General features: G+C 39.8%; 1 protein-coding gene across 12 annotated transcripts in view; it reads right to left on the reverse strand.

Annotated features, from left to right (window-relative positions):
- mycbp2 (MYC binding protein 2) overlaps window positions 1–27184 on the reverse strand; it is a 200926-nt gene that overhangs the window by 12589 nt on the left and 161153 nt on the right. For 8 of the 12 annotated variants that reach the window (XM_078402308.1, XM_078402303.1, XM_078402307.1 and 5 more), the window contains 11 exons: window positions 19793–20016; window positions 19436–19585; window positions 17332–17492; window positions 13697–13853; window positions 12270–12497; window positions 11529–11594; window positions 10838–11077; window positions 7733–7822; window positions 6895–6972; window positions 4002–4268; window positions 3533–3807 (listed from right to left, as the gene is read on the reverse strand). In XM_078402308.1, the coding sequence (XP_078258434.1) occupies window positions 3533–3807; window positions 4002–4268; window positions 6895–6972; window positions 7733–7822; window positions 10838–11077; window positions 11529–11594; window positions 12270–12497; window positions 13697–13853; window positions 17332–17492; window positions 19436–19585; window positions 19793–20016 (1936 nt within the window). The remainder of the gene's footprint in view (window positions 1–3532; window positions 3808–4001; window positions 4269–6894; window positions 6973–7732; window positions 7823–10837; window positions 11078–11528; window positions 11595–12269; window positions 12498–13696; window positions 13854–17331; window positions 17493–19435; window positions 19586–19792; window positions 20017–27184) is intronic. The other 4 variants (XM_078402313.1, XM_078402305.1, XM_078402304.1 and 1 more) reach the window with 3 other exon arrangements.

Here is a 27184-nt window from a genome sequence, read left to right on the forward strand (position 1 = left end):
TACCTCTCAGATTTCAGGAACCCAAATGAAATTTACCTACCACACTAACCATACCATACTTCTTATGCATACTTCTGATAGCTCTGGTACATAATATTAAGGAATATCCAAAGGGATTTTATAAGTACATTAAGGGAAAGAGGGTGACAGATGAGGGGTGATCTTATAGGGGTGTATAAATTCATGAGAGGATTATACAAGGTAAATGAAGTGTCTTTTACCCACAGCAGGGGAATCAAGAACCAGTGGATATGGGTTTAAAGTGAGGAGGGAAAGATTTAATAGGAACCCGAGGGGCAACTTTTTTTTTTACACAAAGGGCGGTAGATATATGGAATGAGCTGCCAGAAGAAGTAGGTGAGGCAGGTAATATCACAACGTTTAAAAGACATTTAGACAGGTACATGGATAGGATAGGTTCAGAAGGATATGGACCAAATGTAGGCAGGTGGGACGAGTGTAGTTGGGGCATGTTGGTCGGTGTGGGCAAAATATCAAAGACGGCTAATCACGTATAGATATAGTTTTTTCGCTGACTGGATAGCACGCAACCAAAAGTTCTTCACTGTACCTGTACACGCAACAACATTAGACAAAACCAAAAACAACGAATTATCTTGGGCCATTAGATCTGTATATTGATTGTACTAATTAAAATGACAAAAGTACCGTGAAATTCGTGGAGTGTTTCAGGAATTGATTGTTCGAACAACACATCATGGAACCTACCTTTAAATGTGCTATATAAATAAAATTGACTTGACTCGTCAACAGGCTTTGTTAGATGTGATCATTCATAAAGAAGTAGGAACGTAGTTAAGGATCCTCTTGGGAATAGTGATCACAATGTGATCGAATTCCAGTGACAGTTTGAGGACAAACACTTATGTTCCAAAACAGTATGAAGGAAGAATTGTCTAGAATGGACTAAGAAAATAATCTAAAGAAAAGATTTTTAGTAAATGAGTAGTGCAGATATTTCATAATACTCAGCAGAATTCTATCCCAATCATAGAGAAGGACTCAATGAAAAAGACAAACCATTTGAAATTAATAAAGGAGGTCAAGGAAAATACAAAATCAAAAACTGGAACATAAGATGTATCAAAAAATAGTGGTGGAACAGAGGAGTGGGAATATCTTGGGAACCAGCAGCGGAGGACTAAAAAAACTAACATGGAGAGCAAAAATTGACGATGAGAATAAACGGGCAAGAAACATCAAAACAAACACCAATAGCTCCCATGGAGAGTTGCCAAGAGAAGTGCGGGTTCCCTGGAGAATGAGACTGGAGAATTAATAACAGGAAATGAATGGGAGGTAATTTAAATATATACTTTGCTTTATTGTGGTTTCAATTAGAAGAGAAGAACTTGTAACATTTCTTATCACAAGAGACAAAATGTTAGAAAAACTAATGGGACTAAAGACTGCCAAGTTGTCAGGACCTGATGTCTGCATCGAGGATTTTAAAGAAAAAGTCTGGAGAGACAATAGAGCCATTGCTGGACGTTTTTCAAAACTCAGGAGGCCTGTAAGGACACTAGTAGATTAAATAAAAGGCAAATATTGGGGCTTTTAGTCTCCATCCGTTTTTTAAAGAAAGGAAGGAGACGAAAAGCAGGAAACCATAGGCCAGTTAGCATATATCAGTTGTTGGGAAGCTACTGAAGTCTATAATTATTCCCGCTGCGGACCGTCCGGCGCGGCCTGCAACCACAACAACCTGACCGCGGGAGAGGACAGCAGGAGAAGGGAAAAGACATTGTGGCCTTCCATCACAGTGAGGAGAGGACTGGAGGAGACTCACTGTGATGGATGTTTTCTTGATGGATGTTTCTTTTGTGTGTTTTGGGGGTTGTGTAATTTTAATGCCTATTTTGATGCTTTTGTTGTTGGACTGTGGGTGACTGAATTTCGTCCAATTTGGATGACAATAAAGCTATCTTGAATCTTGAATCTTAAGGAAGTAAAAGTCGGTCATTTAGAATAAAACAGATTCAATCAACCCAAGTCAACAGGGTTTTATCTGGTCGGGTTATTCGTGGTTGTCGCAAGCAGAGTCAATATAGAGATGAAGATGGTGTATCTGAGATTTCTAGAAGTAATTCAATAAGGTATCACAAATAATGTTAGTGCTCAAGAGATTGCAGTGTTGGGGTAAGTGCGTTAATAAGGATTGAAGACGGGTTATCACATAGAAGACTGATAATCAGAATAAATGAGTAATTTTCAGACTGGAATGGTGTACTTGAGTGTCCCAGGGATCAATCCATAGGTTTCAATTATTTATTATCTCAATTAATGACTTGGAGGAAGGGATAGAATGTAAAATATCCAGTTGCTGATGATCCAAAGGTAGGTGCGACTGCACAATGTGATGAGGATACCTGGACTGACTCATGATACAGTTAAGTTGAGAAATAAATTAATTAAGTGTGAGATCATGCACTTCGATGGGAATCCAAAGGCAGATTGTCTAAATGCAGAGTTTGCAGATGACCGGAATGAATCTACCTGTTCTACGTGTGAAAAAGTTAGCATGTTGTAGCAGCTCGTAATTGAGTGGCAGAGTACTAGATCATTCAAGGTACTAGATCTCCAAATTTGGTCTCCAAAATGGTCTCCAAATTTGAGGAAGGATATTGGTCTCCAAATTTGAGGAAGGATATTCTTGCTATTGAGGGCGTGCAGCGTAGGTTCACTAGGTTAATTCCCGGAATGGCGGGACTGTCGTATGTTGAAAGGCTGGAGCAATTAGGCTTGTATACACTGGAATTTAGAAGGATGAGGGGGGATCTTATTGAAACTTATTGAAGATAATTAGGGGATTGCACACATTAGAGGCAGGAAACATGTTCCCAATGTTGGGGGAGTCCAGAACAAGGGGCCACAGTTTAAGAATAAGGGGTAGGCCATTTAGAACGGAGATGAGGAAGAACTTTTTCAGTCAGAGTGGTGAAGGTGTGGAATTCTCTGCCTCAGAAGGCAGTGGAGGCCAGTTCGTTGGATGCTTTCAAGAGAGAGCTGGATAGAGCTCTTAAGGATAGCAGAGTGAGGGGGTATGGGGAGAAGGCAGGAACGGGGTACTGATTGAGAGTGATCAGCCATGATCGCATTGAATGGCGGTGCTGGCTCGAAGGGCTGAATGGCCTACTCCTGCACCTATTGTCTATTGTCTATCACCACCATATTCAGAAGAAAATTTTAAGGGATAATCATGTTAACAGTATTAAGGCTGCTCACATCCCTTGAGTGAATGAAGAGATATGGAAGGTGTTTGATTTAATTTCTAGCTTAACATGATTAATTGTGCGATGACACAATGTTAACAAAATGGAATACAATCTTATTTTTAGTCTTTTTATCATAACACTTATGACATTTCCATGATATAACAAGAATAACATTTCCACGATAATCAATTCTTCTATACGTCTAATACAATATTGAGAAGCATAAAATACAATCATGGTAATATTAAAACAACTACAACAACTACATAGATCTAACTGGAACGAGTCACTCTTACCCAGAGTTGAAGATTGATGGTAATGTAATGGAAGTCACCCCTTTCCCAGCAACCATGCCAGGAAAACTGCTCCCTTTGGCTTTTAGCTGTACAGTGAGGGCTTTAGAAATGCATCCCAAGAACATGTCCAAAATTCCTAATTTATTCCAATCTCCTTTTTCTGTGGAGTGAATAATGTCACTAATGTCTGCCGGAGGAAGAGATTTTACGCCTATTATACTAGCAAGTCGGACTGGTGTTACTTCTGGCAGAACGCGGCGCAGCAAAGACGTCACCTGTAAACACAAGGGCTTGAATTTTAAACCATTTTCAAATCGACTGTTTCACAAAACATGCAAACAGGACAGGATAGCAATTCACAAAACATTTGCAGCTAATTAAGCATTGCTGTTCCTTAAAATTTTAATCTTAAGTAATGTCTTTGTGTACCAAAGGCATTTAAATAAGTAACAACAAAATCCATACGAACCTGTCGTTGAACCCTGGGTGAAGCTGTATGCAGCAAGGAGAAAAGGTCTTGTAATAATGTGAGTTGCTGGGCCAAATATTGCCTTCCTACATTAGACCCACTCAGTGCAAGCACCATAGACAGAAGCTCAAAACAGTATGCATCTGAAGAAGCATCCTCATCGTTTGGCTGAGAATTTGCATTTTCCTTGCTAGATATGGCATGTTCCCATTCTTCTCGCACACGTGTAGCTTCCATTCGTATGGCCTGGACTATATGTGCACACACCTGTTAAGATAGATATTCAGCTAGTTTCAAGGGTGCGATCAAATAAAAGGGATCAGGATCGAGTTGATTCAACAATTTTTATTTCATCGCATCTTTAATAAGTATCCCCAAAGTACAACTTATTGATGACTTGTTAAATCAAACAATGCAGCAAGACTCCTCGAATGCTGTCGAGCAAATAAATAATTTTACTTCGCCAATTCAATGCTAAAATATCGGACATAAATAGTGAATAAAATATCATCTTTACAATGTGGATCAAAGTTTTAATATTTTTAAAGTCTGAAGTTAACATTAACAGTGGACGCAGCATCAGAAATTTGTGACCAGAAGAGATGATTTTGACTGACACAAAGTCAACAAAATAATCAAAAGCTTGGACAAGAGGTAAACTTTAAGCAGGAAAAAGATAGTGTAAACAGAGCTGAGGAGATTTAGCAATGAAGTTGAAAACACGGAAGCCGAAGGCAAAGGAATAAAATAAGCAGATGATCAAGAATGTAGAACTGGAGCAGCTATCTTGAAGGGCTGCAAGGCAGGAGATTACAGAGAGGGAAGGCAAGGTCATGGAATGATTTAGAAGTGTAATTTCCAGAATTAATATATTGCTTAACTATGAATCAGAACAGGTTGACAAAAGCAAGGAAGTTGTGTCAAAGGGTACAGATTGCAGAGGAGTGCATAGATATGAATGCAGTAAATCCATTTAATTTTCAATAGAGGCCCTAGTGGTGCTTTTTATTAAAGTAACATTAAAGAGAATTGCTCCATTAAATAATTGTCTAATCTAGTTAAAGAGTTATGATGCTGCTTCTACTGTTATAGTAATGCATAGAAGTTAACCTCAGACTTGAAAAATAGTAAAACTTTGATCCACATTGTGAAGATTATATCCAAGACTTAAACACAATTTATGTCCAATATTTGAGAGTTGAATTAGCAAAGGAAAGCTATTTATTTGCTAGACAACGTTCCAGTAGTCGCTGCATCAAATTCTTCTCAGCTGATTCCTGTCCGATGTAACTTTACATTTGGATTTAAACCATGCATACTGCATATGAAGCTAGAAATGAATATCGTTTGGCTCCAGCAAATAGTATTGCTTTAAGGAATATATGAATGACTCTTGGATAGACACAAAATCCTGGAGTAACTCAGGGGGATAGGCAGCAACTCTGGAGAGAAGGAATGGGTGACGTTTCGGGTTGAGACTTTTTCAGACTGATGTCAGGGGAGAGGGAGATACATAGACAAGAATGTGTAAGGTGGGAAAATCAGACAAAGGGAATGGAGATCAAGGAAAACGTAGAATAGATCATTGTGATCTGGGAGAAGGTAACAACAAAGTAAACAGAAAAAATGTAGTTGGAGACAGTAAGACTGGTCGGAGAACTGGGAAGGGGAGGGATGGAGAGAGAGGGAAAGTAAGGGTTACTTGAAGTTAGAGAACTCTATCTTCATACCGCTGGGGTGCAAGCTGCCCAAGCAAAATATGAGGTGTTTTCCTCCAATTTGGGCTGGGCGCCTCACTCTGACAGTGGAGGAGGCCCAGGACAGAAAGATCAGAGTGGGAATGGGAGGGGGAGTTGAAATGTTTAGCAACAGGGAAATCAGGTAGGTTTAGGCGGACTGAGCGGAGGTGTTCAACGAAACGATCGCCGAGCTTGTGCTTGGTCTCACCGATACATAGGAATCCACACCTAGAACAGTAGATAAGGTTGGAGGAGGTGCAAGTGAACCTCTGCCTCCCCAGAGAAGACTGTTGGGGTCCTTGGACAGAGTCGAGGGGGAGGGTATAGGGACAGGTGTTACATCTCCTGCGGTTGCAGGGGAAAGTACCTGGGGAGGGGGTGGTTTGAGTGGGAAGGGATGAGTTGACCAGGGAGTTGCAGAGGGAATGGTCTCTGCGGAAAATGGGGGAGATGGGAAGATGTGGCTAGTGGTGGGATCACATTGGAGGTAGCGAAAATATTGCAGGATTATGTGCTGTATGCGATGGCCGATGGGGTGGAAGGTGAGGACTAGGGGGACCCTGTCCCTGTCACGACTGAGGGAGGGGGAGCAAGAGCAGAGCTGCAGGATATCAAGGAGACCCTAGTCCATCTATGATGGAAAACGGGAACCCCTGTTCCCCAAAGAATGAGGACATCTCCGATGGCCTGGTATGGAAAACCTCATCTTGGGCACAGATGCGGCGCAGACAGAGGAATTGGGAGTAGGGAGATAGAGTCTTTACAGGAAGCAGGGTGGGAAGAAGTGTAGTCTAGAGAGCTGTGGGAGTCAGTGGGTTTATAATAGATGTCAGTTGATAGTCTGTCTCCTGTGATGGAGACGGTGAGATCAAGAAACGGTAGGGAGATGGTCCAAGTGAATGATTATTGGCATCTTTTTTAAACAATCAATTGCTATTCGAGGGAACCAATTACAATCCAATGCATGCTTCCAAAGATTAAACCCTTGAGGAATTGCAAATATTCAATAAATTAGAAGAATCTGTGAAGATTCAATGTAAGAAAATCACTGAAGAGCAACAAATGTATTAGAAGGAACAACATGAGGTAGTTTACAAATAGCAATCCAAGTTCATCAAATGGCACATGAGAAATAAAGATTATTCATTTCAAACCTGTTTTTGTAGATTGGTTAACTTGCTTCGGCTAAATATAATTCCCACCATGTGTTCCTTTAAATCAGCATCAGATACCTTCAAGAAAATAAGATTAAAATAATTTTAAAAACAGCAGAACTTGAAAGACATCCTCATTCATGACCCTGTCCTTGACTACACCCACAGCAAACTATTTGGCAACCACCCAGACTATCAAAAAGGCCGTACACCTACGGAAAAGCAAAAGCTTGGAAATAAATGGTAACCCTGCTGAGATTCTAAACCATGAGTTCCTCAGTCACCAGTCAGCCTCATCATCCATATCAGAAAAAGGGGAATATTACCGGGGACCTCGGACATTCTAATTGCGTCATCTTCAAGAGAAAAAAACATACAATTACAGAAACTTGGGGGACTCCTTGCTCTCACAATACAGGTTTGTTGCCAGGTTCCTACTCAACTACTTTCACCAATGCCAAAGAACTAATATTTGCATCAGGCTATTTCTGGCCATCTAATAGCACAATTGATATGATCTACACTAGGCAACAACCCAGAGAATGGCGTAAAGCAGTATCAACACAAGATATAGCCTATTTTGATCTCTCAAAAGTCCTTAATTCTGTCCATCAAGAGAGATAGTGGAATATCCTCATCAAACTAGTCTGCCTATGGAAATTCATCCCAATCTTGCTCATCTATTACATAATGGGATTAATCTGTCACCATAACCAACTGGTTCACAATAAACCTAACTTCAGAGCACACTGGTGTTAAGCAAGGCTACTTTAATGTCATACCAACACGTTTCAATCTTTCTTGGAATGCATCTCATCAACAATTACCCCGCTCATACCTTTTCTTCTCCTTCTGGTGAAGACAAAATGGTTTTGTCTTCTAATTCAGGTGTAGGTTCAGCATCGCCACAAATTAGTTTGCCAAATACCTGTAAATACATCAGAAAGCAGTTCCATCAAGACAAGAAACATTGACAACTTCCACAATTTTATTCCAATTATATGATGAACTTTCAAACTTTAAAGCACATGGCCTACTTTTACCAGGATGACTGTGAAATAGATAATCAGTTATGAAACATTATCAACTAGTACAAAAAAATATTTTTTAAACTTAAAAATGTCAATAACTTAAAAAATATAACACCAATTTGAACGAAACTTGCTCCAGCCCACCCCAGCACAATGGTGAGTAAGGTGGGCCTCAATAGCACTATCGTGTACCGTTTTGGCTGTATTTCCGGATCAATGGACACAAACAAATGGCACAAACAGACGGCCAAACAAACAAGATGAGTTTTAGTAATATACTAGACAAAGTGGACCCGTTGGGCCCAAAGCTCTCCTGCATTGGTGCAGCACCCTGTCCCCCCCCCTCCCCTCTCTCCTCAACCCCCCCTTCCCCTCTCTCCTCAACCCCCCCTCCCCTCTCCCTTCTCCCCCACGCCCCCTCCCTCTCCCCTCCTTTTAAACTTTAAAATGTGAATAACTTAAAAAATATAACACCGATTTCAATAAAACTACTTGCATTATCACTAAAGTAACAATGGTGAGTAAGGTGGGCCCAAAATTGTCATGCTATCGTGCACTGTTTTGGCTGAAGTTCAGTCACAAACAAGATAACAAACAAGAGTTTTAGTATATAGATATAGATGGGCCGAATGGCCTAATTCTACTATCACTTATGATCTTATGATCTTTGAGGGAACCTTGTACCTGCACTCTCAAATCTCTCTGGTGTGCCACTCTCTCCAATTCACTACCATTTACTGGGAAAATCTGCCCTCATTTGACGCACCAAAGTGCAACACCTCACATTTGTCAGAGTTAAATTGTATTTATCATTTCTTGGCCCCACTGATATAGATCTTATTTATTAACTTAGATAATGTCCCTCACTATCCATTATACCACCAGTTTTGGTATCATCTGTAACTTTACTAAAATGTTAGTAATTGCCATCCAAACATTTAATGTAGATGACAAATAGCAGCGGACCCAGCACTGTCCACTGTGCCATTCTATGTCACCGGCCTCCAATCAGAAAACAACCCTTTGCAACTGCCCTTTGATCCCTTCCTCCAAGCTAATGTTAAATCCAATTTGCTAAATCATCTTGGATTCCCTGTGATCTAACCTTCCAGACTAGCCTATCATGTGGGACCTTGTCAAAGGTCTTGCTTATGTCCATTTAGACAATGTCCATTGCCCTGTCCTCATCAATCCTCTTGTGACCCCTTCAAAAAATGATCAGATTTGAGACGCACGATTTCCCACGCACAAGGCCGTGCTGACTATCCCTAATCAGAGTATATCCAAATGCTAGTTGATCCTAAGAATTCCCTTCAACAACTTTCCCACCAATAACGCCAAGCTCACTGGCCGACAGTTCCCTTGCTGCCCTTCTGAAATGACAGTGCGACATTAGCCACCGTCTAGAATTGCCGAACTTCACCTGTGCTTAAAGACAATACAAATTACCTCTGCAAGGGCCTTTGAAATTTCCTCCCTAGCTTCCCAGAAGGTCCAAGGACATACTTGACCAGGCCCTGGGGATTTATCTACCTTAATGGGCTTTAAAACTGGCAATTTATACTCTTTGTATTTGTATCTCAGCCAAGATCACAACTCCGATGCCTCAGTTCCTTAGCTTCCTTGAACTTCACTTTACTAAAAACAAATGAGAATGTTCATTTATCATCTCCCACATATCTTCAGGGAGGGATAATCTTGATCCAGACTGCCTACATCCGAAGTATATCTCCTCCTCTTTCCTGACAAGAACCTCAAACGTGTCTCATCAACCAAGGTTCCCTAAATTTGCCAGCCTTGCCCATCAACCTAACAAGAACATACTGTATCTGTACTCTTTCTACCTCACTTTTGAAAGCTTTCTAGTTCCTTTTATCTGCATACTCTCCCAATCAACTTCTGCGTTCCTGCCAAATACCTCAAAAATCGACAGCCTCAAGTTAAGACTCGAACTGCTGCAGTCCTTCTGGCAAAAGTAGTCCCACAGTAATTTAGGTTGGGGGTTCCAGGACTTATGGTTTAGACAGAACAGCAATATGATTCCACATCAGCATGGCATATGCTTGGACGGTTAAGCTGCAGATGACGATTTTCCTTTGCATCTGCTGCTCCTGTCCTCGCCTTTGTACCCTTTTTCTGCATTGCCTCTCAGTTATCCAACTTAATGAATAAACTTTTACCTATATTCTATATTCTCTATATTCTCTATATTCATTAATAACCTCTTTCAAAATGGCCCCTTTTGCAGAGTTGACCTTTGCCCACACCTTCTCACCAAACGTTCTGTCACCCAATCCAAAATAATATCTATTTGCAAGCTAGCACCAACTCATAACCTTCGATTACCTATCACAACCTTTAATTATAAAGGGTCAGACTCCTTGATATCCAACTTGCTAATTGTTATGGGAAGCAGGGGATGCACTAGATGTCATTGAATGAAAGGGCAGAGGAATCTTGCAGCTCTGTATACATTAGTGGGTGAAGGAGAGCACATAGAAAAACTTAAATACAAAGTTAAACAATTTAAAACTGAGGAATTAATGGAAAGTAAGCCAATGAAGAGTAGCCATGCAGGGATGCTGAATGAACAGGAATTTATGCAAGTGAGGACATTTTGATTGATATTAATGGTGGGCAATACATAGGGATTAATGGGTAGAACACAAGGCTAGTTAAATCTATGCACATTTATGATAATACCACCTTTTGTCAAAAATGAATTGCCAGGAATTTGAATTTTCCTCAATTTTAAATCATTACAAATCCTTGTTCTTTGCCATATCTGTTTTTTGGCTTTTCAAACTAAAGTCACATTTTACACATTACGATGCCAGAGACATTTAACAATGGCCAATTAAAGATTCTGAATAATAAGAAAAGAGAGACTTTAAGAAATAAACACAACATACCTGTGATGTTATAAGTCGGAAAACTCTCAGAGTCTCCGTTTCACAGTTCTTCTGCTGAGCAACACTTGCCGAGATTTGTCCACCAATTTTAATGCTTTCACTATCCTTCCACCCTAAAACTTTGACTTGGCGAACTCTCAGGGTGTTCTCAGGTCCTTTGAGTTCTATTTTAATTATATGATTGTCTCCTCCCAGAAGCTCACTGGTTATCCATCCCATATGTCTGGAATCCATATCGGCCTTAAAATAGAGGAGAAAACGACAAGTTTATTCTTAAAAGCAAATATAATTTTTAAATGTAAAATTAGTTTTTAAACAAAGCGACTTAACATTATAAAATCAGAAATGTGTTTCTATCAACCAAGGATAAAGATTTAAGTTCAAATATATAAAAGCCAGTCCATATTCCTCTTCATTATACACAAATCAAAGTGATTTATGAATATTTACATAACCAACAATCCCTTTTCTCAACAGGCCAGTCAGTCTCTGTGTTTTGACAAAAGTTGAATTAACCATGGTAATGAGCAATGGTTAAGAGACATCCATATTTTGATATTTTAGTAAAGAAATAATAATCTGCAGTAACAGGTTTCACAGAAGTAGGCAGGGTGGGAAGGGGAGAGAATGAAACATACTGTAATGAAATAAGCTTTGCTTCCAAGAAGAACAATTTCTTCCAAACTCTTACTTGTTTAATTCTGCTTAGATCTTCAGTTGATTTTCCAGAATAAAAGGTCATAGAAGATACCTTGTTCTGTATTAGGAGGAAAATGTATATTTCAATTGTTAGCATTCGACAAAAACAATAATGTTTGTGCCTGGTAAATTAATTCTAAGTAGCTCATCACTCAACCTACATTTTTTCATTATTTTGGTTTCAATATATTTATTAACTGTCAAAACAAACAGATTCTAAAAAGACAAAATATGTAGGAAGGAACTGTGGATGTTGATTTCAACTGAAGATAGACACAAAAAGCTGGTGTAACTCAGTGGACAGGCAGCATCTCTGGAGAGAAGGAATGGACAACTTTTCGGGTCAAGACCCTTCTCCTAGTCTGAAGAAGGGTCTCAACCTGAAACGTTACCCATTTCTTCTCTCCAGAGATGCTGCCTGTCCCGCTGAGTTAATCCAGCTTTTAGTGTCTATCTTAGATTCCAAAAAGAACTGGATCTGTTCTTACAAAGGACAATAAATTGAAGGGTTAAGGGGTGAGATTAAAAAATATTTGACAGGTCTTTCAATACAAAGGGCATCAGCCAAATGGCTTACAACTATACGTCATAAAGTACTTAGAATACGACACAATTCATCTACAAGCTTTGACGAAGTGCGAGTTTAACTATAGAACTCCATTCTTTTTAAATGTCTGTGAAAGGTATTGAAATCGTGAGACATTAAAAATATTTAAATATTCTATATCCTTACCCCCAAATCGCGAGAATTATCCACATGGATAGATACGTAACGAGCACAAATTCCTTTCACACAATTTATCGTTATGCTCTTTGTTTTGTTCTTGTCCTCATCACCCGATTCCCAGAAGGTTTCTGTGGATCCATCTGTCAGACTACCAATCATGGCTGGTCTACTGGACGTCTTAATGTCTACAATTCCTGTGAGGTCCTTCAAGCATGCTACTGTACACAGCTCCTGCTATGAAAGGAAAAAAAGAGAGTCTGATTTTTCTCTCTTTAGAAAACGTTGTATGTAGACATTTTTTATTTCCACAAAAGCAACAATCACTCAAGTTTTGCAGATAAAAATTGATTTCTTTGTGTAGCAGGAGAGATGGAGGGAGGAAATAAGGGAACAAAGGATCAATGCACTATGCAAATTGACAATTACCTAAATAGGTCTGGTCTTCCTAAGGTTCTAAACAGTCTATTTATCATTGAGCAATTAATAAAGTTTTAATCATATACTAAAATAAATCTTTAAGTATCCATGAGAAAAATATATATTTGGAACAACAATTGCAATAATTAGAAATTTCAAAATTTATTACCTATATATTCTAACTATGCAAGTATCTCTCCAATGGTTCAATGAGTTTAAGTAGCTGTGCAACAGATCAGATGCCTCAAAACTGATTCAGTCAATGCCGAGATGGCCAATTTCAGGTCAATAGCACTGATGAGCCCCATATACTTTGTCGTTTCAGGAGGGCAAATTTAACATTTTGCTTACAATGCAGTTTGGTAAGCACACGGGAATGAGGAAAGTACAGGGCTCATTATTAGATTAGCACAGTAAACTCTCGCAATAATGGATTTTGGTTATAGCGTACCAAGACTCCTGTTGCACCACTTCCCCACCTCTGGCAGTTACCCAGTGAGCTGGTGACAAGTGGTGTGCTTCTGGTTGCGGGAGCAGAGAGAGCGAGCGGCATGAAGGGGGTGCGAGTACTGGACCCGTCCCTGGCGCACCATGTGTGGGTTCGGGAGATCTGCAGCTCCCTGGCCTATGAATTCCCGCATGTTTAATCCCTCTAACATTGTGTTTCTTCCCTCCCGGCCTTGGGTTAAACGTTATCCCCCTCACTCAGTTATGGTGAACAATTGGCAATAACGGACACCATCCTCCAAGGCCCCATCCCCCACGGTCTGTTATTTTGAGGGTTTACTATACTTGAATAGAATGATGAAATGCAACATCTTAAACCAGATAGATACTCAACAATACTAGACCTGAAAACAGTGGGCAAATATACTGGAGCCAATTAAAAAAGTAATACATTTATACTAGCTTCACTTCATACTACTTTTATTAATAACATTCGGTTTAAAAACACGAGCATTAGTTGTACCCATAGTCAGACATGACCGAGGGGGCCTAAGAAGAAGTCATTGTACCTGATTTAATGCTTCATAGCCCGATTGAACACTAATGTTAAAGCTTTCTTCACTATCACCATCATCAGATTTAGAAAGAATGTTATTGATATGGTGAAAAACATTGCTCTGATGAAGGAATTGGTGATCAGACTGTTTGAATTTCAGGCTCCAGCATCTGTACACAAAACAAAAAAATATTAGCATAGAAATGGTTTGATTTGAAGACAATTACACATTGGGGTCAGAAATGGGTGCAAGGAGAAAAACAAAAGGATAATTTGGAGACCCATTGATTTGACCATTATACCTGGTCTGTACTAATCAAAGATACTATAGGAGCAAGATGAACCACTCTGTCGAAATCGCGCATACTGAAATGCAGCACGCAAAGGAGCGGAACGTCCGCCATTTTAGTAGGCAAAACCGGCCATTCGCTATGCCTCTCGCAGTGTAATCAGTGCTGTGGGGGAACAGTATGTGTGATGATACCATTAAAATGCAGAAAAGATCTCATCTATCAACTCACATTTTTTTGTTATTTTTATTTTAAAATGTTTTCCCCCTGCTTAATTTCTCTGATTTTATTATTTCTTACTGTTTCTGCCCATTTCCCTCCCATCCTTCCTCCCCAGCCCCCACTTTTGTGCAGTTTCCCTTGTATTGCTCAAACACACATTCTGCACAAATTTATATAAATGTGTGCTTGTGTGTGTGTGTGAGAGGAAAGATAGAGGTAAATAGATCTCAAAGTTCATTCTCATTGATCAGAAGCAACTTTGAATTAAAGCAACACTCTATTTCTCTCTTCTTCTTATTTTTCATATGATGTACATAAACCATAAAGGTGATTCGACCTTTATGGTTTACTAGACCAAGTGGACCCGTTGGGCCCAAACCTCTCCTGCATTGGTGCAGCACCCTGTTCTCCCCCCCTCCCCTCTCTCCTCAACCCCCCCTCCCCTCTCCCCCCTTCCCTCCCCTCCTTTTAAACTTTAAAATGTGAATAACTTAAAAAATATAAGACCGATTTCAATAAAACTACTTGCATTATCACTAAAGTGACAATGGTGAGTAAGGTGGGCCTAAAATTATCGTGCTATCGTGTACCGTTTTGGCTGAAGTTCAGTCACAAACAAGATAACAAACGAGTTTTAGTATATAGATATATATATCTATATATATATTTAAAAAAAATATATATACATATAATCAGCCATGCACACTTCTGAGCACATGGTTCTCCCTATTCCGATCACTGTTCTCTCACATACATTTCATTAGGGCCTACCCATACACATTCGCAATCAGTGACATCAAACTTATTTCCTGAAATCCTAATATTGTGAATAAAATAACTATGAACACATGTCAAGATATGTTTTCATTCCTTTCATTCTATATTAGTGTAATAAAAAGTAATGCATACATACCTACACTGATACAGAAGTGCTAGCTTTAGACATGAATAATATACATTACAACCATAGTTTAGTTTTGAATTTAACATATAATTGAGGGGGTCGGTGCAATATAGTGCTAACCCTCACTTTTGTGAAAAATGAGTTACATGCATTAACATGATCCTTACCCACTACCCTACAACCTGTAAAAAAATCATATTTAAATTCAACTATGAATTCATAGATATTCCGTTTCATCATGCAATGCACATTCTAGCGCTCCTACACTTCCTAGCTAGTAAATAAAGTGATGAATGCAGCATCCAGTCGATTTGCATTTAAAACTGAGATAATGTCAGAGCCACATAGTGAAGTGAATACGTAAGCAATCCACAACCTAGGAGTGGATTTCTTACTCATGCCCATTGGAAATGGAATTAAACAATTTGATGTCATTTTTGAGGGTTAAAATTTGTTTGGTCATCATCCTTCCCTCTGGTTTAACATTTCACTCCTGACCTTCTTCCTATCAGATTCCATCACTCGCATCTTTTTGTCTTCTTCACCTCCCGCCTCAGTTACAATGTCCACCCTTCTTTCCTCACCTGACTCATCTGGCAATCAAACCCTCCTCATCTGGATTAACCGGTAACTAGCTCTGACCCCAATCCTTCCCTTCATTTTTGTGAAAAATGAGTTATGTTTCATTTTTTTCCCATTGGAACCTAATCAGATGTACAGCACTTTGGTCAACGTGGGTTGTTTTTAAATGTGCTATACAAATAAAATTGACTTGACTTGACTTGACTTCACCTCTTTCTACAAACTATCTTTCCTCTACTCCATTAGTTTGACGAAGAATCCTGACCCAAAATGTTGTCATTCCATTTCCTTGCACATATGCAGTCTGATTTGCTGCATTCTTCCACATGGGAAAAGTTAACAAATATTGAAGTTTTAAATTTTAAATGATAACTTCAGCATAATTCCTATGACAAAAAACATCATCTGATTGGCAAGATGTATGAAATAACAGCATAAACCAACAGTTTGAAAGGGACAGTTATAGTTAGCATGGGTTTAAGGAATTTATGCCTGACTAATAAATTACCATTTTGAGAGTAAGGAGTTTGATGAAGTAGTGTATCTTTACAATACAGCAGCTTGGGTAACAGAAATTTACAAATCATTACCAAAGAACTTGAGATACAGAATAAAAATGAGCTGATACGAAAAGATAAATAAACAAACAAAGAATACGAAAGATACAACAAATTTGACCGATTTTTGTCAGGTGTTCGTGTTACAGTAAATCATAATATTGATGGTTTTCTTATGCCCAGAAAAAGAAAGTGTGACTGCAGGGCGAGATTGGTATGAGTTGGTTATGAGCTAGATTGGTTAATGAGCATAATCTCACTCATTAAATTTCTCTACTGACCTGACCACAGAATAGACAACAATGATTACAAGCCTAAAATTCCAACTTAAATTGCCTGCATGCTCAAGATCGTTTAAGGCATTTGTCTTCAAATACTAAGTAATTTAAAAATAAATAACTCCTCACCCACATCATCCTTGGAGCAGGGGAGTCATGACACACACCTGCAATTTCACCCAAGTGACTATTCTCTAAATTCAAGTGAAGACCTTGTGTCAGAATTAAGTCAAATGCTGTTCTTATCTATTTCCCAGCAATGTGTATACATTGTGTATGCAAGCAAATAATCTCACTGTGCCTAGTCACATGTGGCAACAAAAGTATTCCTATTCACTAACAGTCTCAGGAATGCAAACTTGCCAGATTTTACTTGGCACTGCTTATGATTGTTGTAATTGCAACACTTCCACGATTGTTCAAACTGATGCCTGGTAACTCAATTATCATAAATTCAACCAAATACTCTCTGTTATGCATTACTTGACAGTGCCTGATTCAGTGCAACACGAGTTCAAATAAAGGTGAATCTAACCCTAAAACATTTGCAATAAAAGGCTAAAACCAGAAGCATGTAAAGCTTGGAGTATCACAATAGATAATTATGCCTAAAGGTCTACTTTGGTACCAACCAAGTTAAATTGATTCATGATTTATTACTGAATGAGAAATTAAAATATTTTACTGTCAGATCCAAAATTATTGCCCAGTTAGATGATTTACAAACAAAGTTTTTATCTCTTCTACATACAATCTCTAAAATTTCGTAGGAATGAAATTACTTCCTCTCTATCAATGGAAGAACTATAGCCTACCGTAAAGCCATCTGTTGCAGTGAACTGCCACTGGGGAGTGACATCATCAAGTCTGAAATAGTTTGCAGGAGGCGATGGAACATTTCAGGTAAAGGATGAGCTGCCTCCCCAGCGATCACAATATCAGACAGCGGGTGCTCACACACTCCAGTATCTTTCTCCTAATTTACAATAAGAATAAAGGTTATTAGTTGCTTCACCATTGAAAACAGTTTAGAAACGAGCAATGTCATTCCTTTTATTCATATTATATTAGTGGGTGGTTCGAACTAGGGCACAAATATGCTCAGCACCAATCTGGATGGTACCAACATATGCTTCAGATGGAAAGTTGTGAGGGGCATGGGAAGATAGAATTTAATCCTGACCAGTGAAGCATTTGGGACAATATAGAGTCATGCAGCATGGTCCAACTTGTTCATGCCGACCAAGATGCCCCATTTGCCCACACTTGGCCCATTTCCCTTTCCTATAAATGTACCTGTACAAATGCTTTTTTAATTGTCATTAAACTTGCCTCAACTACTATTTCTGTCAGCTCGTTCCAGTTACCCTCTCTGTGGAAAAACCTGCCCTTCCAGTTCATAATAAATCTTTCCCCTCTCTCCTTAAGCCTATGCCATCTAGTTCTTGATCACAAAAGATAGGCACAAAATGCTGGAGTAACTTAGCGGGATAGGCAACATCTCTGGATAGAAGGATTGGGTGATGTTTCAGGTTGAGACCTTTCTTCTGAATCGATCCAGAGATGCTGCCTTTAATTGGAAAAGAGATTGGAAAAGAGAGGTAGGTTCTGGTCCAGGAATGCTGAGGCCCTGTTAAAGAAGGGACAGAGCCGGCTGTACTTTGAGAAGCCTCCACTCCTTCAACGTCTGCAGTAAGATGCTGCAGATGTTCTACCAATCAGTGGTAGCCAGTGCCATCTTCTTCGCTGCCATGTGCTGGGGCAGCAGGGCAAAGGCTGCGGACGCCAATAGGATCAACAAACTCATCAGGAAGGCTTGGCAAGTGATAAGTGAACACAGGTAAGGGTGTTTGATTACATCTGAGAACCATTTACAGCATGTTGTCAATTAAGAACTCCTGTTTTGTACAGACTCTTTGTTTAATGTCCAATCTGTCAGTGCCGACATGGTAAAATGACTAAATGACTGTCGGTATCACTTGTGCTCCAGTGTTCATTTGTAGGCAGACATTATATTAAGTACTTTAAACTAAAATCAAGAAATATTATTCACGCAACTTAATCCTAATGCACTGCAAATTGGTGTTCATTCTGCTCTCTTCTGCTAAAAATCTGTTTTCTCCCAGATGTAACAACATCTGACAGCAAGGCCAATGGTCTAGATTTTTATGGTTAGAGCAAATCAACACCACTCTCTATTGATCTTGGAGAAAGCAACTTAAAACAAACATGCAATCATTTTGTCAAACGTATTTTTTTCCAGCAAATGTATTTTTTTCAAAGTGATCCTGAGCAGATGGAAAGAGTGATGTGATTAAAATAATTGAGAAGCCAATTAGAAAGAATTCTCTTGTTCAGGTAAAGACAGTGCATTATTTTCCGTTTAAACCAACCAATATGGAGGGCAAAATAATAACTGGAATAAACACAACACAAAAGATGAAATCTCACATAACTTAAAACAAATAATTTTTACTTTGAACCATTCAACTGAAAGAATTGGCATTCATATAAAATGCTTCTTTGTTAGGAGACAGAGGGCTTGTTTACTGAACCTGTAAAAACTCAATCTTACGTAACCAAATATCACGTTTTCTGGATGTTTGGCAGAAAAAGACTAGATCATATATATATATCTCTAAAACCATTAATTCACCGATTTCCTTTAATTAAATCGGCTGAAAGTATTTCCCTTCTGCTCGAGGCTGAATCACTGACATCAATTTCTGGATTGCCACATATAATGTAGTAATCCTGAGTCACTGTCAGTTTCAGGGGATAAGAAGAAATGACTTTACTTATGTCTCAACTACATTTGGAGTGATATCTCTAACTTCTTAATTCACTTCATTCCAGAGTGTTTGGATAATGTCTATCGGCTCATTCAAAAACATTCAGCCATTACAATATTTAACTAACCTGTTCTCCATTCTCTTTGTTCACTTTGTTGTCATCAACTTCTTCATCTTCTAATTCCATGGGAGCTGGAGTCAGAGATGCCACAAAATGCCAGAGAATATCATGGAGAGCAGTTGTCTGAATTACACTGCACAACAGCCAATTGAAGGCCTGTTAAATTTGAAAAAATAGCCACAAAGTTAACACTTTATTCATTAGGCAAAACCTCAAAGTTTTTATCCAATTAAAGTAGTTATTTTAATCATAAGATGTCAACCGCTTAGAATTCTTATCTGGAAAGAACATTAACTACATGTTGCTTAATGCAGAAAGCGCATACAGACACACTGAATGTAGAGAACTACTGATCATACTGACCTCCAGAGCATACACTCGGCAAGCAGATTTCCTTAGGGCATGTCTCATTGCCATTTCCAACCCTTCTAAATCATGGTGCTGGATGACAAATGCTAGAACAGGCCACTGGAAATTTCTTTCTCCCTTGGCCAGAGAACTATGAGCCGAGATCAGGCGAGAAAGCTCAGGAGATGGATGTCGAAGGAGAGATGACCCCACTTCTACTCGAGAAGAAAATTTAGTGACTAAAACGTTTAAACATAAATAAAACACGATGACATTTTTCCACTCTGCTTACTTTAACCTATGTCCCTATAAACTTACAATAATTTGCTAAGATCAGTACAAACACCGATTACATGTGTTGACTGCTGTTGTGTGGCGAACCAAATTCTTAATTAAAAAATCTTAGTTCTAACCATCCAACATAGTCTTGAACCACCCACCGGATCAACAATTCACCCATTTTGCTTCCAAGACTGATAAAAACCTCATCTTCAATAAAGAGCTTCCCTCTGTAGTCTCTACCCCCAGACCCCCAAACACACATGCATCCCTGATGCCAGGGTCCAAGATGTCTCAGACCGACTTAAGAACATCCTCGCGAGGGAAGGTGAACAGCTGGAAGAAGCTGTGCATGTTGGCACAAATTACATGGGTAAGAAGTGGAAGGATAGTGTTAAATCCAAGGAAAAGGCATATAAAGTGCCCTCCATAATATTTGAGACAAAGACCCATCATTTATTTGCCTCTGTACTCCACAATTTGAGATTTGTAATAGAAAAATGTTGGGCGAGTCCAGAACCAGGGGCCATAGTCTTAGAATAAAGGGGAAGCCATTTAAAACTGAGGCGAGAAGGAACTTTTTCACCCAGAGGGCAATGGAGACCAAATCAGTGGATGGATTTAAGAGAGAGTTAGATAGAGCTCTAAGGGTTAGTGGAATCAAGGGATATGGGGAGAAGGCAGGCACGGGTTATTGATTATGGATGATCAGCCATAATCACAATGAATGGCGGTGCTGGCTCGAAGGGCAGAATGGCCTTCCTCCTGCACCTATTTTCTATGTTTCTAAAAAATCACATGTGGTTAAAGTGCACATTTTTAGATTTTATTAAAGGGTATTTTTATACATTTTGGTTTCACCATGTAGAAATCACAGCTGTGTTTATACATAGTCCCCCCATTTCAGGGCACCATAATGTTTGGGACACATGTCTTCACAGATGTTTGTAATTGCTCAGGTGTGTTTAATTGCCTCCTTAATGCAGGTATAAGAGAGCTCTCAGCACCTAGTCTTTCCTCCAGTCTGTCCATCACCTTCGGAAACTTTTATTGCTGTTTATCAACATGAAGACGTCCACAGCTGATGACAGAAGAATTCTCTCTATAATAAAGAAAAATCGCCAAACACCTGCCCGACAGATCAGAAACACTCTTCAGGAGTGGATTTGTCAATGACCACTGTCCACAGAAGACTTCATGAACAGAAATACAGAGGCTACACTGCAAGTTGCAAACTACTGGTTAGCCGGAAAAATAGGATGGCCAGGTTACAGTTTGCCAAGAAGTACTTAAAAGAGCAACCAACAGTTCTGGAAAAAAAGTCTTGTGGGCAGATGAGAGGAAGATTAACTTATATCAGAGTGATGGCAAGAGCAAAGTTTGGAGAAGAGAAGGAACTGCCCAAGATCCAAAGCATACCACCTCATCTGTGAAACACAGTGGTGGGGGTGTTATGGCCTGGGCATGTAGGGCGGCACGGTAGCGCAGCGGTAGAGTTGCTGCTTTACAGCGAATGCAGCGCCGGAGACTCAGGTTCGATCCTGACTACAGGTGCTGTACTGTAAGGAGTTTGTACGTCCTCCCCGTGACCTGCGTGGGTTTTCTCCGAGATCTTCGGTTTCCTCCCACACTCCAAAGACGTACAGGTATGTAAGTTAATTGACTGGGTAAATGTAAAAAATTGTCCCTAGTGGGTGTAGGATAGTGTTAATGTGCGGGGATCGCTGGGCGGCGCGGACTTGGTGGGCCGAAAAGGCCTGTTTCCGCGCTGTATATATATGATATGATATGATATGTATGGCTGCTGAAGGTACTGGCTCGCTTATCTTCATTGATGATACAACTGCTGATGGTAGTAGCATAATGAAATCTGAAGTGTATAGACACTTCCTATCTGCTCAAGTTCAAACAAATGTCTCAAAACTCATTGGCGGGCGGTTCATTCTGCAGCAATGATCCCAAACATACTGCTAAAGCAACAAAGGAGTTTTTCAAAGCTAAAAAATGGTCAATTCTTGAGTGGCCAAGACAATCACCCGATATCAACCCAATTGAGCATGCTTTTTATATGCTGAAGAGAAAACTGAAGGGAACTAGCCCCCAAAACAAGCATAAGGTAAAGATAGCTACAATACAGGCCTGGCAGAGCATCACCAGAGAAGACACCCAGCAACTGGTGATGTCCATGAATCGCAGACTTCAAGCAGTCATTGCATGCAAAGGATATGCAACAAAATACTAAACATGACTACTTTCATTTACATGACCTTGCTGTGTCCCAAACATTATGGTGCCCTGAAATAGGGGGACTATGCATAAACACTCCTGTAATTTCTCCATGGTGAAAACAAAATGTATAAAAATGGCCTTTATTAAAATCTGACAATGTGCACTTTAACCACATGTGATTTTTTTCTATTACAAATCTCAAATTGTGGAGCACAGAGACAAATAAATGATGGGTCTTTGTCCCAAACATTATGGAGGGCACTGTAAATTGGCCCGAGGAAGCAGGAAACCGGAGGACTGGGAGAAATTTTGAACTCAACAGGAGGGCAAATGGGTTAAGAGGAGGAAAAAATAGCATGAAAGAAAGCTTGCAGGGAATTTAAAAACTGACTCTAAAATCTAGATATGTAAAAAGGAAAAGATTAGTGAACACAAATGTAGGTCCCTTACAATCAGAGACAGGTGAATTTATAATGGAAGACAACGAAATGGTAAAACAGTTAAACGAGTACTTTGGTTCTGTCTTCACTCAGGAAGACACAAACAATCTCCCAGAAATACAAGGGGACCGAGGATCTAGTGGGAGGGAGGAACTGAAGGGAATTCACATTAGTCAGGAAATGGTGTTAGGTAAACTGTTGGAACTGAAGGCAGATAAATCCCCAAGGCCTGATGGTCTGCATCCCAGAGTACTCAAGGAGGTGGCCCTAGAAATCGTGGATGCATTGGTGATCATTTTCCAATGTTCTCTTGGCTCTGGATCAGTTCCTGTGGACTGGAGGGGAGCCAATGTAAACCCACTTTTTAAGAACGGAGGGAGAGAGAAAACGGGGAATTATCGACCAGTTAGCCTTACATCGGTAGTGGGGAAGATGGTTGAACCGATTGTTAAAGATGTTATAGCAGTGCATTTGGAAAGCAGTGACGGGGAAATCATGCTTGACTAATCTTCTGGAATTTTTTGAGGATTTAACCAGTAGAATGGATAAGGGAGAGCCAGTGGATATGGTGTATCTGGACTTTCAAAAAGCCTTTGACAAGTTCCAACACAAGAGATTAGTGTGCAAAATTAGAGCACACGGTATTGGGGGTAGGGTGTTGACATGGATAGAGAACTGGTTGGCAGACAGGAAGTAAAGACTAGGAATTAACAGGTCTTTCTCAGAATGGCAGGCAGTGACTAGTGGGGGCCGCAAGGCTCGGTGCTGGGACCCGAGTTATATACAGTATATTTTAACGATTTAGACGAGAGAATTAAATGTGCAATCTCCAAGTTTGCGGATGACACAAAGTTGAGTGGCAGTGTGAGCTGCGTTGTGGATGCTTGAAGGCTGCAGGGTGACTTGAATAGGTTGGGTGAGTGGGCAGATGCATGGCAGATGCAGAATAATGTGGATAAATGTGAGGTTATCCACTATGGTGGCAAGAACCGGAAGGCAGATTATTATCTGTATGGTGTCAGATTAGGAAAAGGGGAGGTGCAACGAGACTTGGGTGTGCTTGTACATCAGTCTCTGAAAGCAAGCATGCAGGTACAGCAGGCAGTGAAGAAAACTAAAGGCATGTTGGCCTTCATTGCGAGAGGATTTGAGTTTAGGAGCAAGGAGGTCCTACTGCAGTTGTACAGGGCCCTGGCAAGACCGCACCTGGAGTATTGCGTGCAATTTTGGTCTCCTACTTTGAGGAAGGACATTATTGCTATTGAGGGAGTGCCGTGTAGGTTCACCAGGTTAATTCCCGAGATGGCGGGACTGACATATGATGAAAGAATAGGTCGACTGGGCTTGTATACACTGGAATTTAGAAGGATGAGAGGGGATCTTATAGAAATCATAAAGGATTGGACAGGCTAAATGCAGGAAAAATGTTCCCGATGTTAGGGGAGTGCAGAACCAGGGGTCACAGTTTAAGAATAAGGGGTAGAGATGAGGAAAAACTTCTTCACCCAGAGTTGTGAATCTGTGGAATTCTCTGCCACAGAAGGCAGTGGAGGCCAATTCACTGGATATTTTCAAGAGAGAGTTAGATTTAACTCTTAGGGCTAAAGGAATCAAGGGATATGGGGAAAAAGCAGGAACGAGGCACTGATTTCTGATGATCAGCCATGATCATACTGAATTGGTGGTGCTGGCTCAAAGGGCCGAATGGCCTACTCCTGCAAATATTTTTCTATGTTTCTTTCCTGCATCTAATTTCTCTCAATCATCCACAAGCAATCCAAGCTTGAGGAGCATCACGTTTCATCAAGACACACAACTGCCTTTCAGACAGTCTAAAATATTAGAGTCACCTTTCCAGTTTCAACATTTTTTCAAACCATTTTTTCGATTACGCCCTATTACCAACCCCTTTGTTGACAAGTGACAACCCCTTTGTTGAAGCTGAAAGACAGCTTCGCAGGAGATAAAGAATGAGAGAGAGAAAAAAAAGGATCAAAAGAGAAAGATGATAAACATTTGAAGCTTTTTAATTCTGCCACGGGTTTCATTGGTTTATAAGTTCATAAAACATAGGAGGAGAATTCGGCCATTCGGCCTTTCGCAGGTCAGTTACTCTGAAAAACATCTGAGCCTTTACCTTTTCTTGAAAATTGACTCTCATTTCCCAATACCCATTTATGTAAATAACTAATCCATGATCAGAAACCATCCCACAAGTGTTGCGTGTCCAGTACACATGTATTTCTATAATTCCATTAAAGCTGGGCTGAACAAACATTTTGTTAGATGACTTAAAAGAAAAATCAGGATCGAAGCATAGCTGGCAAGGGCAGCATTTGCTATGTTTTCCTAAATGCTAGAGGAACTGATGAGAACCTTGTCTTGAAATGCTGCAGTCCATCCAGTGGAGGTACTCCCACAATACTTTTGGGGAGGGAGCTCTCAAGTTTAGACCCAATGGAACAGCATAATATTTCTAGGTCAGGATATACGTGTCTCTTGGAAAGCAACTTGTGGGTTATGGTATTTCTATTCAGCCAAACTTTCACTCTTTTAAGTGGGAGCAAGCTAAGTAATGCTACTGGAGTAGCCAACTGAATAACTGCAGTCATCATATATATGGTACACACTGCGCATCAATTGTGGAGAGAAATAATATTTATGGTGGTGAATGGGATATTGATTAGGTGAGCTGCTTTGTCCTGGACTGCGTCAAGCTTTTTGAATGTAGTTGGAGCTGCACCAATCCAGGGAAGTAGAGTGTCTTTCAGCACCCTACAAATGTGTATTAAAACCACATAGAATCTCTGGGAATTCAGAGAGAGGGTCAGTTGCTACATGATATTCAGTGGTCGAGGTGAAACCCAAAATGGGCGATGGTGGGTAGTTTATTTACAAGTAAGTGCAACTTCATAATCCTCTTGATGACATCTCTTGTGAAGTAGAGGAGACTGATTAAGCCAAATTGGATTTGTCTGGCTTCTTTGTGAAGAAGACATACCAAGGCAATTTGAAGCAACTGTGAAGGTTCTTTAAGTTTGCCATAAAAATAATCATAGAAAATCTAAGATGATGCTGTTTAACCCGTTGCTCTTCTATTTGAATGAAAGGCATTATTGAATTCCACACTCCGATCATCACCCCATGCACTGCAAATCAATGTTTGATGAGCATGTTCAACTGCCACCCACTCTGGAGGGACATTTCTGGGCATAATCCAGAAGATGCAGGGGATCATTTCATTCCAAAGAGGAAGAAAGATTCTAAGGGGAGTAAGAGGCAACCATGGCTGACAAGGGAAGTTGGAGATGGAATAAAACTAAAAGAAAAGATGTATAACATAGCAAAGAGTAGCGGGAAGCCAGAGGATTGGGCAACTTTCAAGGGACAACAGAAGATAGCAAAAAGGGCAATACGAGCTGAAAAGATAAGGTACGAAGCGAAGCTGGCCAAGAATATAAAGAAGGACAGTAAATGCTTCTTTAGGTATGTTAAGAGAAAAAGATTAGTAAAGACAAATGTGGGTCCCTTGAAGGCAGAAACGGGTGAAATTATTATGGGTAACAAGGAAATGGCGGAAGAGTTGAACAGGTACTTCAGATCTGTCTTCACTAAGGAATAAATGGGTCCTTTTCAGAATGGCAGGCAGTGGAGAGCCACAAGATTATAGATGATCAGCCATGATCACAATGAATGGCGGTGCTGGCTCGAAGGGCCAAATGGCCTCCTCCTGCACCTATTTTCTTTGTTTCTATGACATTGGTTTCACTTATTTTGATCAATATAACAATTAAGTAATAAATACCAGACATACAATGCTACAACATTTTCTTGGGTGTAAGTAAAAATGTATTTTTGAATCAATTTCCATCCTGCCTCATTACTTTTGCAACATTCATTTGTTTGATTTTGATAAGTTTAGCTCTGATATTCGTTTTTTAGCTGACATCCACCAGCCGAACTTGGCAATGACAGTTGGCATAAAATCTTTAGCATATGGACAGTTTGCATACTACAATTAATATTTACAAATACAAGGTAAATTGTACTGCTGGTTCTTTCAGCATTTCAGACTTGTGAGTCTCAAACAAACTACTGAGTAATAGAGCACATTCCTCTCACAAAAATTGTACTTATTGACCCCATACCCTTAACACTCACATTCTAATCCTACATAAGCGGCCCAGAATTTTGTAGTTTCTGATCAAGAAACACTATCAGCCTTCAGTTAAATTCATCCTGTCCCTTTAACCTCCATGAGGTTTCGCAATGAAGCTGATGGACTCACTACAGGGTATCGAGGATCAGAATGAACAGGGAAAGCTACTTGATATCACCTAACCAATCAGATTGAAAAAGTCAAATGAAATAGCATTTTGGAATCAATTATGTGTCAGAACTGGTACAGAGGAAAGTGAGATTCATGCATGAAAGATAGAAAGAGAAATAAAATAAAAAT

This window comes from Rhinoraja longicauda, chromosome 7 (assembly GCF_053455715.1).
Source record: "Rhinoraja longicauda isolate Sanriku21f chromosome 7, sRhiLon1.1, whole genome shotgun sequence".
Taxonomy (NCBI): Eukaryota; Metazoa; Chordata; class Chondrichthyes; order Rajiformes; family Arhynchobatidae; genus Rhinoraja; species Rhinoraja longicauda.